The sequence below is a fragment of the Leptonotus elevatus genome, chromosome 3 (genome assembly GCF_054856555.1).
Source record: "Leptonotus elevatus isolate MCC_2025b chromosome 3, RoL_Lele_1.0, whole genome shotgun sequence".
Classification (NCBI taxonomy): domain Eukaryota; kingdom Metazoa; phylum Chordata; class Actinopteri; order Syngnathiformes; family Syngnathidae; genus Leptonotus; species Leptonotus elevatus.
Window position 1 is genome coordinate 21,902,340 of NC_141241.1, and position 21,977 is coordinate 21,924,316.

A 21,977-nucleotide genomic window follows, 5' to 3' on the forward strand; every position below is an offset into this window, starting at 1 on the left:
CAAAGTGAAGCTCTCTATACTATACGTCCTAAAGGAGACATTGTTGTTAATATGCACATTAAGCCATGAACTGAAGTCACTGCAATATTGTACAACTGAAGCATCACTGGCGTGCAAAGGTAGACCCCTAGTGGTGCTCACACCCTTGCCCCTCTGCCCCCAAAATCTCTGTGCACACCAATGTCAATCATGCAGGGTGAAATGTTTCCTTTTAAATGCAGAAACATGATGGAAGGAAAAGATTTCCATAAGTAGTGCTTTTTTAAACTGAATTATTCAAATTTTATTGAAATGATGATGGGAAAGAATAAATTGCTAACATACTGTAGGTCTCAGCACAGCTGCTGATACAATCACGCAAATAAAATTACATAATCATGTATGGATGGAAGGAATTATCCAATGTAAAAGTACTCAAACCAAGTAATTTGTCTTCCTGGACTTTATATAATATTCAAATAGCCACAACCCATAGGGAGATTAAAAGCTCCCCGGAGAGAACAGCAAACTATGACAACAACAGCTTTATTTTCACACTTGCCTTGACCAGGAAATATATTTGGAGCCTGTAGAAAAGCAGCAACAGTAATGAGATTGTCCAGCTCCGGCAGAAATTATAGACTCACCGAAATTGAGAAATTAATTAGCATGTAATTGGCACATTTGATGAATATGCTCTTTCATCTAGATATAAAGTGTGCGACTAAGCCAAACCTGCTCTGTAATTTACAGAATAATTTAAATGTCGAAATTTATGCCAGCGGGTGGCTGCAGTCTCCGCAGCCAACTAATTGCTGGCCTAACAAATTGTAACCAGGTCACCAATTAGTAAATCAAAAAACAATCCAGCCAATCCCTAATTGTAGTTTTCGATGGATGGGTGAATATATTTGTATAATTTGTATTTTGTATAATCATCACATCAACGCATTTGTTTATTCATAATGGGACACGGGGAGCTGGAGCATTTTTCCAGCTGATTTGGGGTGACTACACTGTACTGGTCGCCAGTCAACCAACCACAGGGCACATAAATGTGGAGGGTTAGGGTTATTATTGCTGTATTTTATCATAGGTCACTGTTTATGTAAGGTATTGGCCAGCATGCGGGGGGCTCCCAGGGTTTGGCACCATTGGCGAAGCTGTGCAATTCCTAAATACAGCTATTTATTTGCTTTGGTATAAGTGTTTGAAGATAAGAGCAAAGAAACAAAAGAACATGTCAATGAAATTGTGGCCGATAGCAGCTCTTGAATTGAATAAATGTAGACTACATTCTGTTACCACTCTGGAAATAAAGCAACTCAAGATCAGCGACTATATCATCCTTTAACCACATATGGGTGTTCCAGTTTGCGTGTTGTGCATTTCAGTCAAAACATTTTTAAAGAATTCAATTCAGATGATGGAAAGGGTCTACTCCAGAAAAATATAACTGTTCTTGTGTAGGCTTATGTAAAACTGCTTCAGTATCAAAATGAGTTGGCTTGGTAGGGTTACAATATGTCTGTCTTATAAATCCAATACATTCCTCTTTTGCTTATCTTTCATAAATGTGAGAATAAAAAGATGAAAATGCGTTCAGAAGTACAAAAGTAAATTTTATTTTGGCCTGACCTGAAGCTCAGCACCCTCAAAATCGTTTTTTTTTTTCAACCAAGAATCGTCTCCGAAATACGAACGCGAGTTTGTTGAGTTTCTGTCCTGTTCCGGCGCGCGCGTAACCCATGACTGTTTCCTGGACGTGCTGCGCGGCGTGCGCGCTCCCGTAGTTCTCGCATTCCGCTTGCGCTCACGTGTTGTGTGTGTATAAAAAGCTCGCAGTCGCAGCTCATCATGCTCAGTGTGTCTCCAGACAAACGGCGAAAAATGGAGTCGGCGCTCAACCAGTTGAAGAAGTACACCGTGGTGGTGGCCGACACGGGGGACTTTAACGGTAAAACGCCCGCTTTCACCAGCGGCTAATGCTAGCCGGTTAGCGTGCAAAAAGGCTCCATCATTAATGTGAACGACCGCTGTGTTAATAATTAATCCGAGCCAGACAGCAACGCATGCTAGCATCGCGTGAGAAAGGCCCGTGAATTTAAACCAGACAACCCTAATATTTGTGGAAGTTTCTTTACTATCCTTATCTACTGACTGTTCAAGTAGTAGTAATCCGATTAACCTGCTAGGTTACCTGCGTACTAGTTGCGCATTTCGCTCTGGAGTAAAAAAAGAAAAAGTTTTCCCGCAGCTTGGTAAAAAGTATTTCGATAACTTTCTGACATTGTGTATTATTTCAGATAACAGCATTTGTTTGAATTGAAAAAGCGGCCAAGTTTTAGCACACAAAAGACGTGTATTTACTTCCTGGTTTGCTTTCCTTCCCTGTACATGGTTTACAGTTTCCACCAGTGGCTCTTGATGAGGAAATAAGTGGAGTAATTCAGTTGGCTTGTGATGTAAACGCAGAGAGGCTTGCACACTGCACAGTCAGGATGACATGACAGTTTGCCTACAAGCCTTCATTTGGGAAAACAAAACCATGGTTTATTTGTCTCAATAACATTGGAATCACATATGGATAACATTTGGTTGAATTAGGTTTAATATTCTGGCATGGTTAATGAAAGCCAGGGCCAGACAGTACTGCACAAGAGTAGTTTTAAATGAACTACTAAATTTGGTTTAAAATGCACAAATAATTAATCATTCCCAGCATTTATTGAGACTCATTGTTTACATTAAAAACATCTCACGGCAAACCGCCAAACTAAAATGTCATATGTCACTAAAAGTAGTTATACTAAAATAATGATCTAATTGCAATTTGCTCATAAATGTTCTTATTTGGAGTGAAATCTAGGCCTGTTTAATTATATTCTGTTGTTTGAGCGGCAACAGGTAGGTTGTTTGTTTTGCCATTTAGTGGAAGAGCATTTCATTGTTCTGTTCAAGTGATATTCGAGCATTGCCTGTGGCATACGGGATTTCTCGCGGCACATTAATGTACAGCACAGTGGCTGCGAATCACAAGGTCAAGTGGGTAACTCGCTGGCCCCAGCACAAATCTTAGACATTAGGAAACTTTGTCACATAGGAATAGCAATTTTGATTAAAGTTGCGGCAGTTAGCTGGACACCACAGTCAGGAGTCAGTTTATTCTAATTATGAATTTTGCAATAAGTGTCATCTACATTTTTTCAAATAATTATAAACAACCTGAATTACCAACATTTTCATCTTGGGAAACTGTTTTTTCCCCACTAATATCTGAAAGTTCACTGATGAAAGACAATAAAACAACAACATTGCAATTTCTGGGGGGTTTCATCTTAGAATCTGTTTCATTACTTTGACTGACTAATTATGTAGCAACCCGTGCTACTTTCTTAACTTGTGTTTGTGGTGTAAGGCAGGCCTGTAGGAAATGTTGCAATTCTCAAAGTGCGCAACAGCTGTTTGATTTTGAAAGTGATGGTATGAAATGTTTTTACTTAAAAATAACCCTTTAAACTAATTTCAGTGTTACTTTAGCTTGTACTACTATTTGAGAAAAATATCCTCTGCCATAGCCATTATAACCACAGACTCGAGTATACCTACTTATCCACAATTAGTGTTCATTCATATTTCTCACTCAGGCTTCCAGCTTTGCGTGTGTGCGTGCGTGTTTAGCTTAATTTTGGCTTGGCCTCTTTAGTTTGTCTGATGAATAACAGAATAGCATTCATTACACACCGACACATCTCGTACAAATCTGCATCATAAGACTATATCATTTTGTATGACTGCGAATCAGAAAGATTTTTACTGTAGGGAGAATTGTATCTTAATCAAATACACATTCCTGGATTAAATTTATATTAAATTCACATCTCCACTTACAAAGTGAAGGGCTAATGGGCCTCACAATGTTGTGCCAGTTGAAATATTCTGTGGGTACTTCCTGATTGCTGGTGCTCAACACAGTAGAACACTCGCCCGAGAACAGGCATCGTTTTGTTCTCTGGTGAGTTGGCAGCTCTGTCTGGTGCTGCTCAGTCTGCCACAATGTAAAGTTGACACACAGCACACTGATCGAAAAGGCTCGTCACTCGTATGTCTATTGAGAACGGCCAACCCAGCATTTAAAAACGCTATTTTGTTCATTTCATTGTTGGAGTCTGTCACTGGCTGAGTGTTTGATATAAATCTCATGTAGTTCTTCAAATGATCTTCCATTTGATCTACGTATCTAGTAGTTTAGCACGTCAAGTGAACTAAAATATGATAGTTTCATTTCATTGTTTCCTAATACAGATTTTGATTTTTTTTTTTTTTTCAGAATCGTTATTTTTCTATTTGACATAATAACCAAAATGTGCTGGATAATATGTTGGTTCTTTTCTTTGTTCTCCTAATGCTGTTGCAATTCATTGTCTTGCAGCCATTGATGAGTACAAGCCTCAGGATGCCACCACCAACCCCTCTCTGATCCTAGCTGCTGCCAAAATGCCAGCCTATCAGAACCTGTTAGATCAGGCCATCAAATATGGCATCGCCAAGGGCGGGTAAGAGCTTGAGCTCAAATTTAGCTTTAATTCATCTGCATGTCTGTACCACATGTTTAGGATTACAGGTTCAAAACCAAACTTGACATTGAAATGTCAAAAGTGATTGACCAGGTGTGTCTTTCCTTGCTGGTCAGAACTGAGGACGAGCAGATCGCCAACACCATGGACAAGCTGTTCGTGAGCTTTGGCCTCGAGATCCTCAAGAAGGTCCCAGGCAGAGTCTCAACTGAGGTGGATGCCAGGTACATATTATCGAACGCTACCTATTATGATAATAAACATTTGTAAAACACACTGTCATTTTTGTATGAAAGACTACTTTGAGCTTATTCGTGCATATTCATTGGCTTGCTTTTGGTAGCTTCTGAACACTACATAACATCTTTTACAAACTCTTGCATATGGTTTTGCTTTGAAATTAAAGTCACTTATCAATGGATGCATAATAACCCCCAAATACTACCGGTTATTATTATTATACTGTAAATGTATTTGTACTTCACAGACTGTCTTTCGACAAAGAAGAAATGGTGGCCAAGGCCTTGAGGCTCATTGCACTGTACGAGGAAGCTGGAATCGGCAAGGAGCGGGTACTCATCAAGCTGTCGTCTACATGGGAGGGAATCCAAGCTGGCAAGTGAGTGTGATGGGAGATCAGCTTCTATTTTATTTTTGGACTCTAAACTGGATGAGCCAAAACTACTGGATTTTTGGATTTGAATAAGAGTGGTCCAGTAGAACACCATGATGAATGGTGACGGACTAATGCCAATTTGATTTTGTGTGATTTTGTGTGACTAAAATGTGATCTAATGTGGTCTTTTTCAGGGAGCTTGAAAGCAAGCATGGCATTCACTGCAACATGACCCTGCTTTTCTCTTTTGCGCAAGCAGTAGCCTGTGCAGAAGCAAAAGTAACGCTCATCTCACCCTTTGTTGGGCGCATTCTCGACTGGTACAAGGAAAACACAGACCAAAAAACCTACAAGCCCCATGAAGACCCAGGTACTGAGTTGTTTATTCCTCCCCTTATTTTATTTCATGAAAGAATGAATCAACTATGTTTTTCATCGCAAGATGTTTTATTCGACCAGTTTTGCTCTCAATTCACAGCTCTAATCTTAGCTTTCTTGTCATCTGTTTTATATTGATTTTGTGTCAAACTTTTTGGACTGAGAAGTTGTGTGTTATGGAACCAGCAGACTAGAGCAAGAGTATTAAAGCCAGTGAGCATTATGCACACGTGTAGCTTCCTGTGAGCTCCAAATGTCACAGATAACGTAAACAGTGTGCTGTCAAAGTCGATTGGTCATTTTTTAATTCATTTGGATATTAATCAAATCAAACAAAATATAAATGCTTGTGTCAAAATGAGTGCGTTAATCTAAAGTTCCTTTAACGCCACAAAAAAAAATAATTAACGCGTGATTAATGACCACCCCCTTACTTGGAAAGCCCTGTACTAAGGAATTTCAGTCGCAACGCAGCAGACATGACCACAACAAAATTTAGCGGTAATAATTTTTATTAAAAATGCATATATTTGTGGAGCCTGGGGTCAAGTTGTATTTTACAATTTAGAAAATGTGCAGAATTTCACAAGTGACATTAAAGATGAGATAATTCTTGATTTGAAAAAAAAATGCACTGAGCTGTCACCGTCTTACAAATGCAGTTATGCCATCTAGTGGCAGAAAAATTACCTCAATATCACACACTCTTTTACAGTACAGTATAACTTTAATTTTAACTCAATTTTAAAAGATTATGCTCTTATCTATGTGCATTTAGAGGTTGCTACTTTTGAAACTACAGCTCTTGCTTGTGACTTACAGCTGCTAGTCTGGTCTGGTTGCTTTTCTAAAGGAATTTTCTGATTGTGACATGGTAGACTGACAGTCATTTGTAGTTTTCCCCTTTTCCGTAACTTCCTCATTCCCCTGCTGCATTTTTTTTAAACCAGGTGTTCAGAGTGTGACCAAGATATACAACTACTACAAGAAGTTTGGTTACAGCACTGTGGTGATGGGTGCTTCTTTCCGAAACACGGGACAAATCAAAGCCCTGGCCGGATGCGACCTGCTCACTATCTCTCCTGGGCTGCTCGCAGAACTCAGCCAGGACCACAGCACTGTCAAACAAATGCTTGCTGTGGGAACAGGTAATGTGCTGACCTACTAAAACTCCTAAAGCTATATTATAGAGCAGGGCTCCCCAACTGGCGGACCGTGGTCCAGACCCGGACCCCGAGACCATTTTATCCGGGCCTCCAAGCATTTTTTGTTTTAAAGTACGATAATACGTTCATTCTTAACAGAGGCCTTTTTGAATAGGCGCGCGTGAGGGCAGCTATGATTGAACCGGGGTCCTTTGACCGGCAGCATGCTCTTATTTACATGGGACAGGCTTTACTATGGGAAAGTGGGTGAACTGTGGCGCTGTCTAAAGTTAGAAAAGTTGACTCTGAAAACCGAGTCTTTAGAGATGAGTGGACTGAAGCTTACGCTTTCATTTTGCCAGCAGCGAGTGCTACAAGGCCAGTGTTTCTTATATGCACGGAGTCTGTTGCGCTTGTTAAAAGCGCTAATATCAAGCAGCATTACAAGACAAGACACAAAACCTTCGTCGCAAATTACCCGCCAGGATCAGCGACGAGGGCACAGAAATTACATGAACTGAAAGGACAGTATGAGCGTGCAACCCGGGTAATTGCACAGACGCTAACAGCATAACAACGAGCATACGAGTGTTCACTACGTGTGCAGTGGATTTTGGGCAAGCACAAAAAGCCTTTTAGTGACTCCGGAATGATCAAAGAGTGTATGAAGGCGATGGCAGAAACGCTATTGGAGGGAAAAGAGGGACAGCAGCTTAAACAAAAGGTCCGACAAATTCCACTATCATCCACAACTACAACAAGAAGAGCCGAGCTGCTATCCGAAGATGTGCAGTCCCAGCTCGACAGCGCCATTCAAAGTGCCCCATGCATCGCATTAGCTGCTGATGAATCAACTGACTGAGTTATTTTTTGAATGGTAATAATACATTTATTTTTTTATTTTATTGAATGTTAAACATGAACAATTTGCAACCCACTGTTGTGGTCTGTTAACAAAAAGTTCAGATTTGCACTAGATAAGTGAAATGCTTTTTGAGGCACATTAATGTCACCTGTTGCACTTTAAGTGAAATACTTAATCACAATGTTAAGGTTTGTGCACGAGCACACGTATTGCACTTCTAGGCCGTATACAAATATAAGAATAGGATTTAGTTAATGTTGTTAACAAGTTGTATTATTGTCAATGTAACAGCACGTTTGCAATTTAATAAAAGAACAGAAAAATGAATTATCGTCTGAATGTTGTTGCATGTTCGGACCCTGGTCTACTAGGCTGATGGAGTTACTGGACCTCTTGCCGGTTTAGTTGGGGACCCCTGTTATAGAGCAACTATCACTTTAATCGTGTTTGAGAAAAATCCCTCTACGATTTACTGTGGCTGTCTATGACCCTAACCGTAAAAACACTTTTTATGTACGTGTGGCTTTGAAGACATTTTTGGTTTTAGGAAAACCATCTCCCCAATAGTGAGTAATATGAACACTCTGGCCTATTTTGTGTTTGACAATCTACAGAATTTCCACACTGACCTAAATTTGTATCTATAGCGAAGGATTGCAATCTACAAAAGGTCCACCTGGATGAGAAGGACTTCCGCTGGCTACACAATGAGGAGCGCATGGCAGTTGAAAAACTGTCTGACGGCATCCGCAAGTTTGCTGCTGATGCCATCAAGCTGGAAACTATGATCAAAGTAAGACTTGACTTGAATGTTTTGGTTATTGAACAGTTTTCTCACAAGTGTTCTTAATATGTCATTTCAGGAGAAAATGCTCCATGTTAAGAATGGTCAGTAGGGGGACATGGGGAATATCCTGCTGCATTGACGTAAAGTTATGATTCAGGACTCTGTCTTGTTTGCTAGCATCCATTTGAAAGCATCACAAAACATTCCTCTGACCAAATTCAAGAAACCTCCCTTTTATGAAAGGCCATCTCCCATCCGCTCTTTGGATGGAGTGAAGTCTAATGTGACCAAATGTTCATTGAATGATGATCCTGTTGTTGATGCATTTTGTGATATTTAACCAGATGGGAATATATCATTCCAGAGGGTTTCATTATGAGACTACACGAGAGGATCTCAAACTCATTTAACAAGAAAAAACTGTGTTTATATTGAAATCAGCCTAGCGGGAATAAAGCCCAAATTTTACGTTGTTCTTGCCCAAAAATATATAATAAATCTAAATTCTAAGCTGTTTAGTTGTTGCTTTCTTGTCTTCTAATTAAATTCTGTACACATGGATACAAATTTTGTTATCCTTTCAAGAAAGAAAATTGTGCAAAGGACACTGAAATAAATTGTAATTGCCAAACGCAATAAATATTTTTGGGAAATCCTGCATTGCTTCATTGGTGTGGTCCAACTGAATTACTGTATTGCATTAAAAGCTAACCTGGACAAAAATTGCCACCTTTTAATATTTTGAGGCAATTACTGCAACAAAAGTATCTTAAACTGTCAATGAGTCGTCCACCTGTCAACAGATACTTTGGCTCACACCTCATGATGAGCAATCTGCTTCAGTTGGCTTTGAAAACTCCCTTCTCAAGACTTTTTGAGGACCCATGACCATCAGACCAAGCTTCTTGATGCTCTGCAGTCCAATTTTCCCCAGATTTCATTGCTATTTCACAGTATCAACTATCAACCAGATCCAAAACCGCCTGTGCCAGATGCTGTACAGCGACCACAGGGCAAAACCGAGCCTCCATGTTTCATGGGGGCGGGCACAGTGGTCATGACAATAAATTGAACAAAAACGAACTTTGACTTTGTTCTGGAGCTGCTTTGCTAAACCTAACAGTGTGCCTTTAATCTGTGCAGAGTACATTGAAATCTCAAGACATTTGATATGTTTTGAAGCAAATCGTGCTACCCAGTGTCTAAAAGCTTCATCTCAGCTGCAGATCATGGGCCGACCCAATAGGATAATGGCCAGAAACACACTGCTAAAAACACCCATGAATGGCTTCTGAACTACAGTAATACATGCTGTCAGGAGAAGGCACCTTTTAAACCGAAAACAGCAAGAGCAGATTGCTCATGAGGAGTGGGCTAAAATACCCGTGCACAAGAGTTGAGTACTGTTTTAACCCAATATTTTTATATCAACTGCCTCAAAAGCTTGTGCAACACAATGTTAAGTTTTCTTTTAAATATATAATTCTGTCTTGATCACATAATTAAAGCAATATATTATTTGCATGACTTAATATTAACAGGGGTTGTCACTTTTGAATTTAAGTAAGCACTGTGTTTTTGCTTTAAGGGAATGACACAATCACTTTTGTCCGTGTGTTGTTTACGACTTACGTCAGACAAACACTGCATCAACATCAGTTGAGGGAAAACAAAGCATATCAGTTTTGTAAGCCCTCCTCCAGTTATGGCCTATGGTCCTACCAGTTTAACTTCATTCTCTATCGGCCCAAATGTTTCGTTAACTCCACCTTTTGTTAAGACCTATAGATAAGGGAAGAGTTTTTACTTCTTCACTGAACCCAGGTGAGATTTTTATTCGTTACAGCGTTGGAGCTTATAGGAGGTAACCATTTATTAAACTTGTTAGATTGTTTGGCCTGCTGTTAATATTTCCTGATACTATGGAGCTTTTAATGGGTGGCATGGTTGTTTTTTAAAAATCAAAATATTGCAAATATAACATAACTATTTCATAGAGACTTGCTAGATTCCTTTAAATAAAGTTGTGATTTTTACAGTAAAAAGTGCATTCTTCCACATTACACATCCAATAGTTATTTATCCTCACCATCTGACCTATCTCTGAAAATGAAATACAACAGTGAGAGGTGTTTGGCAATATAAAGATGTGTTCTTAGCAAAACGAAACAAGAAAACTTTAAAAGTTGACACTGATACATGTGCATTTTAATCTGGATGCTGTAAAGTAGTTTATTTTCCTGTTTCCCCAATAGAATTTAGCAGTAACAGATTTTGATATTGTGTTACCTTATAACATTATGCTGTAATAATATAACAAAATGTGCTTAATTTCAAATCAGTGTCCATTGTGTAATGATAAAGTAAAGTAAATCTCACAGACCTTTAACTAACTCAAATCAGTTTTACATCACTTATTGAATTCTATTAACAGGTTTTAAATCTACGGCTGTTGAAATTGACTGTGAACAACAACACATAATTGACAGAATCACACACTGCGAAAAGGTTGGCTTAATCACTCTTTTACCTTTTTAACAGCTCCTTACTCACTTATTCTACTGCTATTTGTTAAATGTGTAGTTTAAGCGGCTTGACCAATATAGTAAATAGCAACTTGTCAGATGTCTGCAAGATATGTAGCATAATTAAGTTTGTCACTTCCTCTTCTCCTCTTAATCTTACTCCCAAAGACCACTCACTCATAAAATATGTTAACTTAATTACCCAATAACCCCTTCGGACCTGTATTTTTTTTGCTGGGCAAAATTTTCTTTTCTTTTTTTGTGCTGATTTTGACTCTTTTCCGACACAAGAACAACATGGAAACGTTTTTGGGGGTTATCTCATGTTTTTAGTTGTAGTGGACGCCAGGATAATATGGCTGTAACATGTTGTAAACTTACCGAGCTTATGTGCAACATTTTTACCATGAACATCATGCAAATCAACTTGCGATTGATATTAGTTAGTTAAGATCCAATCATGAACCAGAAATGTTGACATCATCCAAATTACCGGTATGCGTTTTATTGGTTTAGACACGCGAATATGTCATGTTCACTAGGACCATCTATCGGTCTGAAGGGGTTTAATATGTGAATTGGAGCTCACTTCAAGACACTTATGCTCTTCAAGTCACCTTTATACCCTAGTTGATACCATCCATCCTCTCTGAGTGGTCAGCGCCTCTCAGTTCTGAAGTTCTGTGTTCAAATATCAGTTTGGTCCTTCGCCACTGTGGGGCGTTATCAATTTAGCATGTTTCTCTAGGTAAACCGGCTTCCTTCAACATCTAAAAACCTGCACGCTAGCTTGATAGAAGAATAAATCAGATCAAACCAAGTGTCGGTAGAATCGATACTAAAGTGAGTATTTACTTATTTTGGGTTCTCACGGGTCCCTCGCGCAATCCCTTTGAAGTGCATGCGCATGCGCATGCGCCAGCCCGCCAATTACAGCAGTAGGCGGAACATTTTTACACTCAGTCATATTTTGTTTCGTTTGAGCTTTTCTAACTACTCGTTGAGCTAGGTAGTGTAGCACAACATGGAAGTATCGTATTATGAGTCTAGAATAAATTAATTTCGGTGGCTGACGTTTCTTTGAGTGCAGAAGAGCGACGGGACTAAGAATATGAGGATTATTATTCTTGTTACTTTAAACAACTGTCTAAGTATGTTTCAGTTAAGGATATTACACTACGGCATATTTAAGAACCCAATAAGAAAGTTTAACTTAAAAATATATAGGACAAATGATTTAAAATACCATATTATTTTATGAACTTAAAAGTACATGGGCGATACTGGCACCGGTATTTACACAGTGTCGATCAATACCAAAATCTCAAGTATCGCACAGTTCTAGTGTGAATGCTTGTGTGTTTATGTGCCCTGAGATTGACGAGCGCCTCAATTGAGGTTATACACTACTGCTTACATATAGTAAGATGGGATATGTTTTTGCTCACCTGTGACCCTAGAGAGGAAAGGATAAAATGTATAGAAAATGTAGAATTATTTATTTATTTATTGCCATTTTAGGCATAAGGAGTTACCCAGTTGACAGATGGACAGTCTGTTTGTATAATTTTGAGTACGCTACTTAGTTTCATTCAACAGTGACCATCTATTTGTGATTTTTTTTCCCGTAATATATCTCTTATTTGACCAATTTTTTGTTTTTCAACATTATGAAACCGCATATGGTGGACATTGATGGCATTCATATGTGCTTGAGTTTCAGAAATCTCATACCGGTGTCTCGACAAAACAGTATACCCGTCAGAGTGTCATACCTTGCACTTCTGTGCAAGCGCTGTAGGGAACAGGTCATGCGCAGTAAGAACGGGTTGGGTGTTAGGTTGAGTTTAGGGTGAGGCTACAGATAGAATTCACTACAGAACACCAACTCATTTTTCAGGAGAATTGTCACATTCTGTAGCATTTTTAACACTACTTGGCAGCCATCAAATTCCCTTTTTTTATGTGACTTACTTTTAGATTTGCAGCATTTATTCACTACACATTGCAAAGTGCCACTTATATTATGCTGTAATGAATTGTGACTCCTAAAAAAAAAAAACTGCTCTGTCTGTTTTCTAAAGAGGTAAAAATGCTGGATGAATAACAAGCTGAGATGGTTGACAGACTGACATTGGTAATCGTGGTGCAGAGCCTGATTCTACTCTGGATAGGGTCAGCCTGTGAGGCCTCCTCCCTGGGGCTCACAGTCCATGTTGTGCCCCTACAAAGTGATGGAGGGCAATGGGTGAGTAACATTTGCTCTACTCCTCTTTTTTTTTTGTAGGCCGTAGTATTCAGATATGAATCCTTTACTAATCTGTCACCTACTCTTTAAGATAATGGTTATGCCACCTCATATACTTCTTGCGTCCAAGTTTATTTTTGTAAACTACAGCTAAACAAGTACTTGAATATGAAAACTTTGTGTTCAAGCTACATTGTTTTTCCTCTTTGATTTTTTTGCAGGTGAGAGCTCATTTCACCGTAATCGCATCCAAACCGTGCCCCCCATTAATTGGACTGTGTACGGAAGGGGTCAACTGCAGCCTTCACAAAGCCTACTCCCCATTCAGTGGCATGAAACCCGGCTCAGGCTGGTGTGTTCGCCAGTGGGAGCAGGTTGTCCCCAGTAACTACAACAGCGCAATCAGTTTAAAGTATGAGACCTCATTCACTTTTCTCAATTAATTGATACATCACTGCCTTTTTCTTTGTAGCGTAAACATTTATAGACTGAATAAGACTGTCAGCTTGTATGTTCTTATCGATAAATTATTTGCATTTTCTGGCCTTTTCTTTTTAGCTCCAGAACCGCCTTTTATGTATCAATGAAAGCAGGGCCACACGTACGTGCAAACTCTGGGAAGCTCAATTACCCTGCTTATGTTGCACTGCCTCCTCCAATAAGGTAATGTTAACACACACCTATGCTTCAGGAATAACGCTAAAAGTACCTGTTAAACGTGATCATCTCAAATGAGTCATTTCTAATTGACTTGAAATATTTGTGGAGATTACAATGACTTTTTGACTTTTGCGTGCAGGGCACGTGAGAACTGCCCTCACCACATCCAACTGTCTGTGAAAGATCTTGATGGAGATAGAGTACGATGCCGTTTTGCTATGGAAGAACAAGGGGAGTGTCTCAACTGTACGCAGCACTCTTTTATCGAGCTGGACAAGGTCAGTGTGACTTCAATATTAACCCATTCACTGCCATTGACAGGTATAATTGTCAAAAAATTATTGTAACTATTTCTATTCGTTTAACATTTTTTTCCACTTTTGTTAACAAGAGTATAAAAACCTAGATTTTTTTAATTGTACATTTAGAACAGATATGAAATTTGTGATTAATCGCGTGTTAACTAGTGAAGTCATGCGAATAATTACAATAAAAAAATGTAATCGCTTCTTGTCCCTAGTTTTTTATAATTGAATGACTTTATATACTGTAGCTACTCTCTGTATCTCTGTGTGTTTGGAAAGGCATAAGTATTCTACAATGAAATCTGTCGTCTGTTAATGAAAACGGGCAAAGTGACTTTCCAAATACCCTTCATTAACTATGTATGTACATGTATTTGTATTAAAATAATACCGTAATTCAAGGGTTAAAGAGAGTATGGAATTTTGTACAGGATGGGATAGAATAGTGCACAAGGGATACTGAACTTATAAAGTGGCTTAGCATGCAATGTGCAGTATACGTGGTACTGTAGCTGTCATTTTTGAATGGACATTCATCATTTCAACCTTGGTCATCCGTCTTTTTCCACAAACGATGTCTCAAATTTGCTAGGATTCATGTGCTTTGACGTTTACTGGAAACGCACCAATTGGGCAGTATTCCATCTACCTGATGGCAGAGGACTACATTCCTACCCCCAAAGTGAGCCAAGCCAGTGAGAGCCAACCCCTCGGCTCCGTTCCGGTGCACCTGTCCCTCACTGGTGTGTCTGAAAATGCAACTGATTGTCCTCACTGCGGGGTTAAATCTTAATACTATGTACTATTTTGATCTATTTCGTCTTTTTGTTCATACCAAGACAAGTAATAAGACACATCTCTTGGCTTCGTTTTTGGCTTCCTGTACTGTAAGGTGTGCTTCTCTTCACTTCCAGTGGAGCAGTCATCATCCAGCTGTACAGATGAGCCTGTGGCAACAGGAAAGACCCCAAGAAAACAAGCAACATTTAATCTCTTGCCATTCGAGAAAGTGAAATTTGAGGCTGACTTCATGTCCCAAAAAGAGAGGTGCATTTAAAAAATATATTTTTATTCCTGCTGACTGTATTTGTGCATTTCATTTTTGCAGCAGTGATCTACAGCAGTGCAACGTCCACTGAATAGACAAGTCTTTTTGATCACTTCTTAATCCATGAATTCCTTACACTATTAATTTTATTTACTATCTATGTGGTAATATCTTTGTAACAATTTGCCCAAAATTATCTTTACAATAGCTTTTTATTTGACCATGTATGACTGAAACGTATTCTAGTTAGCAGATTAACACATTAGCTGTTCACAATGGGTATTCCTGCAAACCTCTGGCGAATAATTTTCATTCGGCTTCGAATTTCTTGACTTCTTGTGCTGCATTGTGTACGACGTGAAGAAGGATGTGTGCAGTTTCATTTTTCGGCCACAGGTGGCAGTAGCGATTTGGAATTCAATTTTCTGTGTTCAGTACCTTTAATACAAACACAACGAAGACAGCTGGGACTCAAACAACCAACCCTGCAGTCACCAGAGAGTCCAATTTACCAACTGAGCCACGTTGCTGTTGCCATACCAGCTATCACCTGATACCGGCAGTGCCACAGCAGCATGTTGGCTTTTGTTGGACAGATGTGGCTCAGTAGGCAGAGTGAGTTGGAGTTGGCTATTTGAATCCGGGCTGTTTTTTGTTGTGTCTTGCTGGTGATGCGAACAAAATCTGCTGCTGGCTGTGCTGGTCTATAATGTTAGTTAGTTAGTTAGTTAGTTAGTTAGTTAGTTAGTTAGTTAGTTAGTTAGTTAGTTAGTTAGTTAGTTAGTTAGTTAGTTAGTTAGTTAGTTAGTTAGTTAGTTAGTTAGTTAGTTAGTTTAAGCAGGGGGGGGGATCCCTATTACACAATACAAAAAGTCTAAATCTTCCTAGAAGAATCTCTTGTACTTTTGAAGTGGGTACAACTCAATATTTTCTTCCAGGTTACTTTACCTTACTTATATCCGTTTGTATTAAATAATATACATGATATAATATAATGCAGTGACTTCCATCTACCGTGTAGCAGCACATTAATGTGCATCAGGTGTGATGAGGAAAATTATCCAATTTTACTTAACTTGTGCAAATATCATTATTGAAGGCTGATTTATTCTGCGTCGCTCAGCCTATCGCTCAGCGTCAGGCGGGCCCAATTAAATGGCCTACCACTAGATCACAAAACCAATTAACCTGTAAATCCAACTGTTGCCATCCACACTACAAAGTAATTGCTTTGTGTTCCAACTAAACTGGCCAGAGATTTACTGTAACAGTGAGCAAGTACATTTGTAAGATGAAATCATCAGTAAATAAGTATAATGTACTGTTTAGACCACTGTTGAGATTTTTGAATGGTTACACATGCTTTGCCTCAAAAGTTCAGAAATAGTGATGTAATGAAATGTGCTCCAAATGTGAAGACATTTAATGACGTTTGTGAACCATGAAAAAGAAACATACAAGAAAGTCCCAAAGTCAGCCATCTAAAATTGTCTACATGCCAGCTCTTCAAAAGCCATTGTCAGAATTCTTCAGTCAAAACAATGCCTAAAGGTGACACTGTTCTGAAATATTACTGTAAAGGCCACACTCAACCTTACAGGTCTGAACAAAATGACACAGTGGAATGAGAGAAAAAATATATATAACAATGGCATGTTGAGAACGCACTTCATCGTTTTAGTGTCATTGAGGACGCATACAAAAAATCGTATTGGTTACACATTGTGTTGTGAGAGCAGCAATGCAATTACAATGGTCCTCACTGTGCTTAGTGTTTCAGAAATAGCAGTCGTCGGCTTACCTGGGCTCAACAAGTATGACTTCACTTCAATTGGCGCCATGTCACAACTGTCCATGTCCTGGGTCCGTGGGGAAAACACTCTCGCCTCTGTTCTTCCTATCTGCTTTGTTGCCAATTCCATGAGGTATGTAAGCTGAACGGATGCAGCCATTTGTGTATGAGTGAAGATTCAATAGGGTGCATGGTCAGAAAAATTGATGGTTTAGTATAGGCCACATATTAAAGTTTAAAATAAATTTGATCACAATATGCAATATATGTACTAACTACACTAATGTGTGTCAAACAATATTGCAAAGCAACTTACAAAGTGTACTGTGGACCCCCACCATTCACTGGGGATCTTGACAAGACTGGCCTGCAAATCTGTTTAAAAAATCTCTGAATAATTTATGCTCATTCAATTTCATTGAAATGTTCTTTCTTTTTTCTTTCTTTCTTTCTTTATTTGTTTGTTTTTTTACAATAAAATTCTTGAATAAGTGGTGATATACTGCCACTAGGCCTTTTCCATGAAAAACAGGGTTGGCTCCCCACCTAAAAAATAATATTAATCAAATAATATATTGTTAAATATTAATATTTTCTCTAAATATTGAAACTAAATCTACGAATAGGTGAATCCTCAGGTGCTGAACTGCTAGTATGCTGTTGTGGTGTCCACTGTGTGTTGATTGATTTGACACAATACACTTTTAGAAATCAATTACTCAGCTAAATCTTTAGAGAAGTCTATAAATAGACATGGATAAAACTCCCACATTCTGGAAAAACATGACGGTAGGTTAATTGAACACTTTAATTTGTCCCTGTATGATTGTGAGTGTGAATGATTGTTCGTCTGTGTGTGCCCTGCGATTGCCTGGCAAGCAATTCATGGTGTACCCCACCTACTGCCCGAAGACAGCTGGGATAGGCCTTTGTAAGTGGCCCAGATGAAGGATGGATGGATGGATGGATGGATAATATACACAAACACCCTCGCGAAGATACTTCAAAGCAATTGGTCACAAGCTTGCCAGTTTTAATTGCATGGTTGTTAAAAGCTCTCATCTGCACTTTTTGTCTTTCCAGTTTGCAGTCAGAGCCTCGATGTGTGTGGCTATACCAAAGTAAGGGTGCTACTTTAAATTGTTCATTTTAGTATATGAAAGTGCAAAATATTTAAAGCTGCCTCTCTTGTTCATTGCAGGAGAAATGAGGACACTACCTGAAGGAACAGGTTAGGAGAACTTTGTTCCTCTTTTTTTTTCTCTTTGAATTGTTGCAACACTGCCATTTGAGCCTGAGAATGTAGTGTTGTCTGCCTCTAGAGCTGTTTTGTAACAAGACAGAGATGACACTGGCGCTTCCTGTTGTCTCACTGAGCAACATCAACCTGTCTGAGCTGCAGCTCAACAGTCCTGCTTGTCCCGTCATCTTGAACGACACTCATCTCACGGCGCACATTGCGTTAGATGGCTGTGGCACCAAAACTGTGGTAAAAGGCTGAAGTCATTCTTTTTTTAATTTTTTTAAAAAACTTTTTATTCTAGGCCGCTCAATTTATTCCAAGCCAGAAAAATCCTCATTCTCTTCTGTTTTCCAGCATGCTGGCACAGAGCTGGTCTACACTAACACCTTGAAAAGTGTGCGTCCTTCCTCCATGATCAGCCGTCAACCCTCCCTCATCCTCCCGCTGGCCTGCCGCATCCCTGCGGTCCGAGCCAGAGGCCCAAATTTCAACATTGCCGTGCCTGCAACAGCCTTTGATAATAGTGATGTTTGGCTAGAATTGCACTTGCCAGGAGAGGGACCATTGGCATTATATACATCCCGCCCACAATTCAGCCCCCTTGGTCTTTTGCCAGGACGACTGCGGCGAGATTCAGCATCAGTGAGTCATATCCGCACTTCCCTGGGGGAACTGGGGACCAGGATCAAAGCACTGGACCTCATTTTGCTTTCCAACGTGACTCTGGAACGGGCTGAGCTTAGTATCGAACGCTGCGTGTGGTCTGAGACGGATGACTTTGCTGAAAGGCACACCATACTGGAGAATGGGTCAGTAGCATGGGACTTACTATTAACTCCCAAATCACATACAGTACTTCACAGCCTGTGATCTGTGGGCTGCCGACCTGAAACATTTCCTTTCAACTCACAATTTGTCATAATTTCTCTTTCCAGATGCAAAGCTTCCAAAACAACACAAGAGATCAGAGCAACAAACCATGCAAGAATCTTTCGCCTTGATTTGTCCAACCTTTTTACAGTGCACAATATGGTATGTACTTTTATTTGTCCATTGCACTTTTCCTTTCAGTTTTTTAAAGGAGCCTTGTGAAGTTTGTCACTTACTGTTTTACTCGCAACTGCCACCCTCTGGCGTAAAGCAAAACTGCAACCTCTGTGTCAAGCTCGTGCATGGTGCGCATGCGAGTACGTGCGCGCGAAGGAACTCTTTATTTTATTCAGTTTTCTTGGAGTCTGAGCTTAAGTTTGGGCTGTGCTCAAAGCCAGCCTCTTGTTATTATTTTTTCCAGTTTCCATCACCATCTTGTACGCTAACATCACCTTTATTAGGTCACCCTCCACCACTGCACTCATCCCCTCCCCCAAGAAACTGTGGATTGGAACACTCCACACTGAAGGGAAGATGCAAGCTAATAGGCGCTGTCTGAGTAAAAAAGGCAATTTGTACTCATCTGAACATTGGTGGGGCATGCATAATGTAGAAAAAGCTTTAAAATTACCTTTTTGAACTGCACAAGGCACCTTTACCCATGTTCAGTTGTACCTTTAGATTCTAGTGACCCGACTTACACTCTTTTCCAAAATCTGCTGTTTTTTTAAATGTATTTATTTATTTGATTATTTATTTTTTGCTTTGACTTGTGAACGCAAACGAGTTATGAGCGCTGTATGTTGGCATATTTGGCATACGACTGAACTAACTTAACAAAAAGCAACTGATTTTTTTTTTTTAATGAGTAAATATTCCTCAAAAAAGAGGCTTCAAGCTATTGATTGTCATGCTCAAAACAAAAAAGAATTGACTGTGTATTTAATTAAAGCAACGTCTTAGCCTCTGCTACTTATATGCTAACGTACAATGCGAACCTCCATAGACACACAAGCTAACAAGCATATATGTGACGGTGTTGTTACCCATTACTGAATAGATATCAACAAAAACGGTGCTGCAACACATGTAAACAGACAATATAATGATACAAACATGCATATATTCTTTATCTTCTGCAAAGTCCGACTAATACTACTTCCGTAGGCCTACTGAGAAACTCCAGTATAGTATATCCGTATGTTTGTTTAATACTGCACCAGGTGGCCAAGGCGCACACACGAGAATGAGCAGCACACATTAAAAAACTTTTTTCCCCCTTTTTTTGTGTGGGAAGCTTGAACCAATCAATGGTATTTCCATTCATTTCAATGGGGGGAAAGGATTTGAGATATTCAATTCAATATAACTTTATTCATCCCCTATGGGCAATTGAGAAATAGCAGCAAAGGAGCAGCGTTAATTTAAAAGAGAATAAAAAGTATAAATGAATATACACACAATATAAAAATATACAATATAAATATTTGAGTTTTTAAAGTTATAAGCATGGTTATGGAATTAAACTCTTATCTCTAGGTACCAGTAGTGCCACTGTACTGTGTTCTCTTGACGAGTGTTGAGCCACTAAATTTCCCTTTTAGTCCACTTCGTTTATAAAACCTTTTGAGTAGAAGAAGTAGCATGCACGTCTGTATAAATGCTGTGGTCATGATTTTGAGCTTGGATTCCTTTGATAAGACTGTAGGCCTACTTGCAATTGCCTTTGCATCTGAACATCTACATATAGTTAATTGTAATAACTTTTCAGATCAAACTGCAATTGTTACTTTACAAAAAAGTTTTTCATTTGGGAGCATGATGACTGGTATTGTTTATTTAGTGGGGGGGGGGGGACTATTCAATAAAAACAATTCTATTTTGTCAAACACAATGGTATGAAGTGTACATTTAGTTTAATCCTGCAATTTCATCAGTTAACATATTCTTATGTTGCTTATTTAGAAATGTGTGCTTCACAAAAAAGGCAGTAGCTTAATTTAGTATTATAATAATAATAATAATAATAATAAATAATAATCCTGAGTTCTCACCTCTCCCCTGACCTATTCCTTTTTTCTCATGTCACACAGATGTATGTCGAGTGTGAGGTGGATTTGTGCATCAGCTTCCTTCCCTCACTGAAGTGTACGACACAGTGCAACCGGGGCTCGGTAAATAGAGCGACTGCCGGTATGCTGAGCAAGCACTTCACCCTCAGGTCAGGACCCGTGAGCCTTGTGGTAACCACCCCGGCTCCGTCCACAAGTGCTGTGACTGATGCAACCGGACAAACAGGAGCTCCTACAACTGCTGCAGTTGAAGTCACCAGCACCTCAAGGGGTAAAATGAATCTTGAAGACACACCTTATTTCCATATTTGCAGTGGATAGATGGATGAAAGTGTTCTTGAATGTGACATTTTGTCTAACATCCTGTCTGTTCTCTTGCAGCTCCAGAACAGGTCTCTTTCATGGCAGCGGGATTGATCTTTAATATTATTTGCATATTTCTTCAACACACCTTTAGCTACTAAAGATTTTTGATCATTTTGTTGAAAAATTACTAAAGTCTCTGTCAATATAATAAATGATGTAGTCGTAGTGGAACTGATTATGACAATCGCCACTCAGTCAGTTTTAGTCTTAGCGTAATTTGCCAGGTACTACTTTTGACCTTTTGTTCTGAGACATTTTATTTCATTGTTTTACCCTGAGACTCATGTTATTACCTGACATGGTGTAATAAAAAAACTCAAGCAATGACAATAAAGATTCTAATTCTAAATCTATTTTGCTGTCTATTGATCTGTTTAGTGCAATAAACAGCTTTTTCACCAACTTAAAAAATAATAATCCAACAATTTATCATATACAGTACTTAATGGATAATATTTTTCATTTTAAAACCCGGATCCTTCACAGTAGACTTTAAAATGA

The 21,977-nt window shown here is 39.0% G+C and overlaps 3 protein-coding genes across 6 annotated transcripts in view; 2 read left to right on the forward strand and 1 right to left on the reverse strand.

The window, feature by feature from the left end:
• The window catches only part of tspan4a (tetraspanin 4a), a 124,305-nt gene extending 122,650 nt beyond the window's left edge, over window positions 1-1,655 (reverse strand). The window contains exon 1 of the mRNA XM_086070710.1: window positions 1,618-1,655. The gene's annotated coding sequence lies outside the window, so the exon portion shown is untranslated. The remainder of the gene's footprint in view (window positions 1-1,617) is intronic.
• Window positions 1,656-1,821: 166 nt separating this feature from the next.
• On the forward strand, window positions 1,822-9,005 carry taldo1 (transaldolase 1). The gene is made up of 8 exons (XM_086070712.1): window positions 1,822-1,936; window positions 4,412-4,535; window positions 4,673-4,780; window positions 5,044-5,175; window positions 5,367-5,542; window positions 6,501-6,698; window positions 8,208-8,353; window positions 8,424-9,005. The coding sequence occupies exons 1-8, from the start codon at window positions 1,837-1,839 to the stop codon at window positions 8,454-8,456; spliced, it is 1,017 nt and encodes a 338-aa protein (XP_085926838.1). The 5' UTR covers window positions 1,822-1,836; the 3' UTR covers window positions 8,457-9,005.
• Window positions 9,006-10,021: 1,016 nt separating this feature from the next.
• Window positions 10,022-21,829, forward strand: LOC147177433 (uncharacterized). 4 transcript variants are annotated; one of them, XM_086070707.1, is made up of 16 exons: window positions 10,032-10,171; window positions 10,782-10,855; window positions 12,957-13,120; window positions 13,342-13,532; window positions 13,679-13,783; window positions 13,920-14,058; window positions 14,678-14,828; window positions 15,000-15,132; window positions 16,906-17,058; window positions 18,009-18,046; window positions 18,127-18,156; window positions 18,248-18,414; window positions 18,523-18,977; window positions 19,104-19,200; window positions 21,132-21,381; window positions 21,492-21,829. In XM_086070707.1, exons 3-16 carry the CDS (start codon window positions 12,989-12,991, stop codon window positions 21,572-21,574), a joined length of 2,124 nt encoding a protein of 707 aa, XP_085926833.1. In that variant the 5' UTR covers window positions 10,032-10,171; window positions 10,782-10,855; window positions 12,957-12,988; the 3' UTR covers window positions 21,575-21,829. The 4 variants fall into 4 exon arrangements, with proteins under 4 accessions (XP_085926834.1, XP_085926833.1, XP_085926832.1 ...); XM_086070706.1 differs by having other exon boundaries at window positions 10,053-10,211; XM_086070708.1 differs by lacking the exon at window positions 10,782-10,855 and having other exon boundaries at window positions 10,022-10,171.
• The last annotated feature ends 148 nt before the right edge of the window (window positions 21,830-21,977 follow it).